The following is a 2,800-nucleotide window of genomic DNA, read 5'->3' as shown; positions in this document are numbered from 1 at the left end:
TTACTCCTAATCCGTGGTAGATTTTATGCTCACTAGCTCCATCTTTTTGTAATTCTTGATTGTGCTCTATGATTGCAAAACTACTATTTGTGGACTTTTTTGTAACTCTCTCAAATATATATGATTGTAAAACAAAGGAACAAAAATGAAAAGATAAAGGAAAAAAGAAATGAAAGATTAAAGAATGTAAAAACAAGTGTGAGAATGTACCCTTTTTTCTTTTTTTTTCATAATACCAAAATAAAGAGTATTTTCTTCCTTACAGAAAAAAGATAAAGACATGGCATGCCAGTTAATTCGAGCAAAGAGCTGAGTACCCCAAAATCATTAAAACCCTAGCATTTGAAATCAACGGGCGTGGAGGGCGTCCTCCCTCGACTGCAGTGTGACGGGTAACCCATCTTTAACAAGTAGAGTCAGTGCTAGCTTCGGCTCCACAGAAAGCTCCGGATCTACATTCACATGATAGCGTACAAGAACATGAGCAGCAACGCACTTCATGGTGATTATGAAATCCATATCTATTATATCTCCTCTTCCCAACACAGGATACCCGTATTTGTTACTTCCTTCTTTAGCACGCCCAATCCATCTCTCTGGCTTGAACTCCCTCGCATCCTCCCCCCACACACTCTCCATTCGGTTCGCACCATAAATCAAGCACAACACCACGGACCCCTTTTTCACAGAGGTGCCATCGGGCAAAACCTCATCTTCCAAAGCTCGTACGTTACTAATCGGAAGTGGGGGATAAAGCCTCAGGGTTTCCCACAAAGCAGCTTCTAAATATTTCATGTCCTTCAGCACATCCATATCGAAATTCCACTCATCCCGATAGATCGAATGGCTGTGACTGCATTGATCTGAGTCGATGACCTCAGAGAGTTCCATCAATATCTTATCTTCTACCTCTGGATGCTTGCTCAAAAGCCAGAAGAACCAGCAAAGTGCTCCAAGATAAAGCCTAGAAGCAAAGATTAGGCCGAAGAATAAGTTCTGCAACGAGTTATCAGAACTAAAACGCCCTTCCTCTCCCTGAAGCTTGGTTAATCTGGAAAGAATATCAGTACCCACTTCGTTTTCTGCAGTGCTGTTATTAGCGAGCTCACTCTTTCTAGACTTCACCATCTGGTTTACAGATTCATGGACTGTATTCTTGAGCTCTTTTCTCTCTGTAGAATTCACCATGTTCAGGCATTTCATCAGTTTACAAACAGCAGGAGGGATGATTAGGTTATAAGCCCATGCTTCAGTCACTTCATCAAATGCTTTGTCAAAGGAAGCTGCAGGAACTCCGCTGTGCTTTCCAAATACCATGCGAGTTGAACTATCAAACGCAAAGCTATGAAATACGGCCTGAAGATCTATAACCGAATCCTGCTTGTAGGCCTCTTCCAGAACTGGAACAAGCCTTTCTTGAACCAGCTTTTGAGTGAAATTTATACTGTAATCCCGGAAATCGCTGCTGTTCAGTACCATATCAGTGGCTCGCCTTTGATTTTCATCGGCAAATAAGCCATCTCCAAATATATCACAGACATAGTCAGGGGTAGCCCTGGCAAAATTAGGGCATTTGTTCTCAAGAATATACGCTAAATTCGGAGGACTAGATGTAATAACATCAAATTTGGCCTTGAGAATACCAGACGTGAAGCTCAGACTCCCACGTATTGCTGCTGCCCATTCGTAGAAATTGCCGAGATTCCACAGCAACGAAGGCATCATGCCTACCAGAGGCCAATTCAGCGGAACATTTGTCTTCCTATTTGACATGAATAAACATCTGCAGAGAAAAACGGTTAGAATTAGCAGAGGAAATAGAGTAGCCAAGACGCCGAAATTGGTCTCCATTTCCTGAGGGCGAACTAATTGATCCAACGCTAGCAAAGTAGGAATCTTACTCACTGCAGATCATCTGCAGATGATGAGAGGATGGCTTATTAATATAGATAGACTATGTCTCGAAAATTTTAAATGTGCATGTGCAAGGTTGTGGACAGGCTTCCAGTTCCTTCAATAATGCTCAGGCAGTCACATCAGTGAAGGTCGCTATAGGACCATCTAAAATTTTGTGCTGTTTTAAATTATAATATAATGAAAAATAAATAAAAATAAAGTACGGATTTGCAGGGTTAAATTTAAGCGCATGTATTCATATTTTCTTGATTTAAAATACTCATATTTTGAGTAAAATATTTTATATAAACCAGTTAAATAGAAAGCAAATAAGCATTTACAAAATAAGATTTTAAGAGAAGAGACTTCAACGTAATTACATTATGTAATTTTTCACTTTGTATACTTAACCTTGAAGTGCAAGGAGATAGACCACATTTCAGCAGGAATATTGAGGTGAATAGTGGCCGCTGTTATGTTTCGATTTTGAGTATTAACCAGCACAATGAAAGGGTGAGATCTTGAGTATTTAGTTTATAATATATATATAGAAAGTAATAATAAAATATAAATTTGAAAAAATAAAAACAAATACTATAATACAAAATAGTAAGTGTTTGTTAATTAAAATAAATTAATTAATTATGTATTTGAGTTTTTATAGCCAAGCAATTATCTAACTCTAAATATTTAGAGTGATTAGAAATTTCATTTAAATTTAAAATGATTAGAAAATTCACTTAAATTTGTAGGAAAGTTTAAGTTTGCAATATTATATATTAAAAATATAAAAATTATATTAAATTACAATATATAGAAGTATATTTTAAATATTATTTGAAACTAATTCTAGGTTAATTAAAATTAACTTTATTTCTAAATATATATAGCTTGAGTAGACATA

The 2,800-nt window shown here is 36.5% G+C and overlaps 1 protein-coding gene across 1 annotated transcript; it reads right to left on the bottom strand.

Moving 5' to 3' along the window:
• Positions 1-348: 348 nt before the first annotated feature.
• On the bottom strand, positions 349-1,725 carry LOC149247366 (cytochrome P450 86B1-like). The gene has a single exon (XM_089444028.1). The coding sequence runs from the start codon at positions 1,723-1,725 to the stop codon at positions 349-351; it is 1,377 nt and encodes a 458-aa protein (XP_089300154.1).
• Positions 1,726-2,800: the final 1,075 nt, after the last annotated feature.

This window comes from Pinus tabuliformis, chromosome 7 (genome assembly GCF_031772625.1).
Source record: "Pinus tabuliformis cultivar Carrire ecotype Pingquan chromosome 7, CPIR1, whole genome shotgun sequence".
NCBI classification, from domain to species: Eukaryota; Viridiplantae; Streptophyta; class Pinopsida; order Pinales; family Pinaceae; genus Pinus; species Pinus tabuliformis.
Note: the sequence above shows the minus strand (reverse complement) of the source record. Positions and strands in the feature narration are given on the sequence as shown.

What these genes read in the sequence shown, in the direction of transcription:
- LOC149247366 (XM_089444028.1), bottom strand. Translation starts at nt 1,725, where the DNA reads ATGATGCCTTCGTTGCTGTGGAATCTCGGCAATTTCTACGAATGGGCA.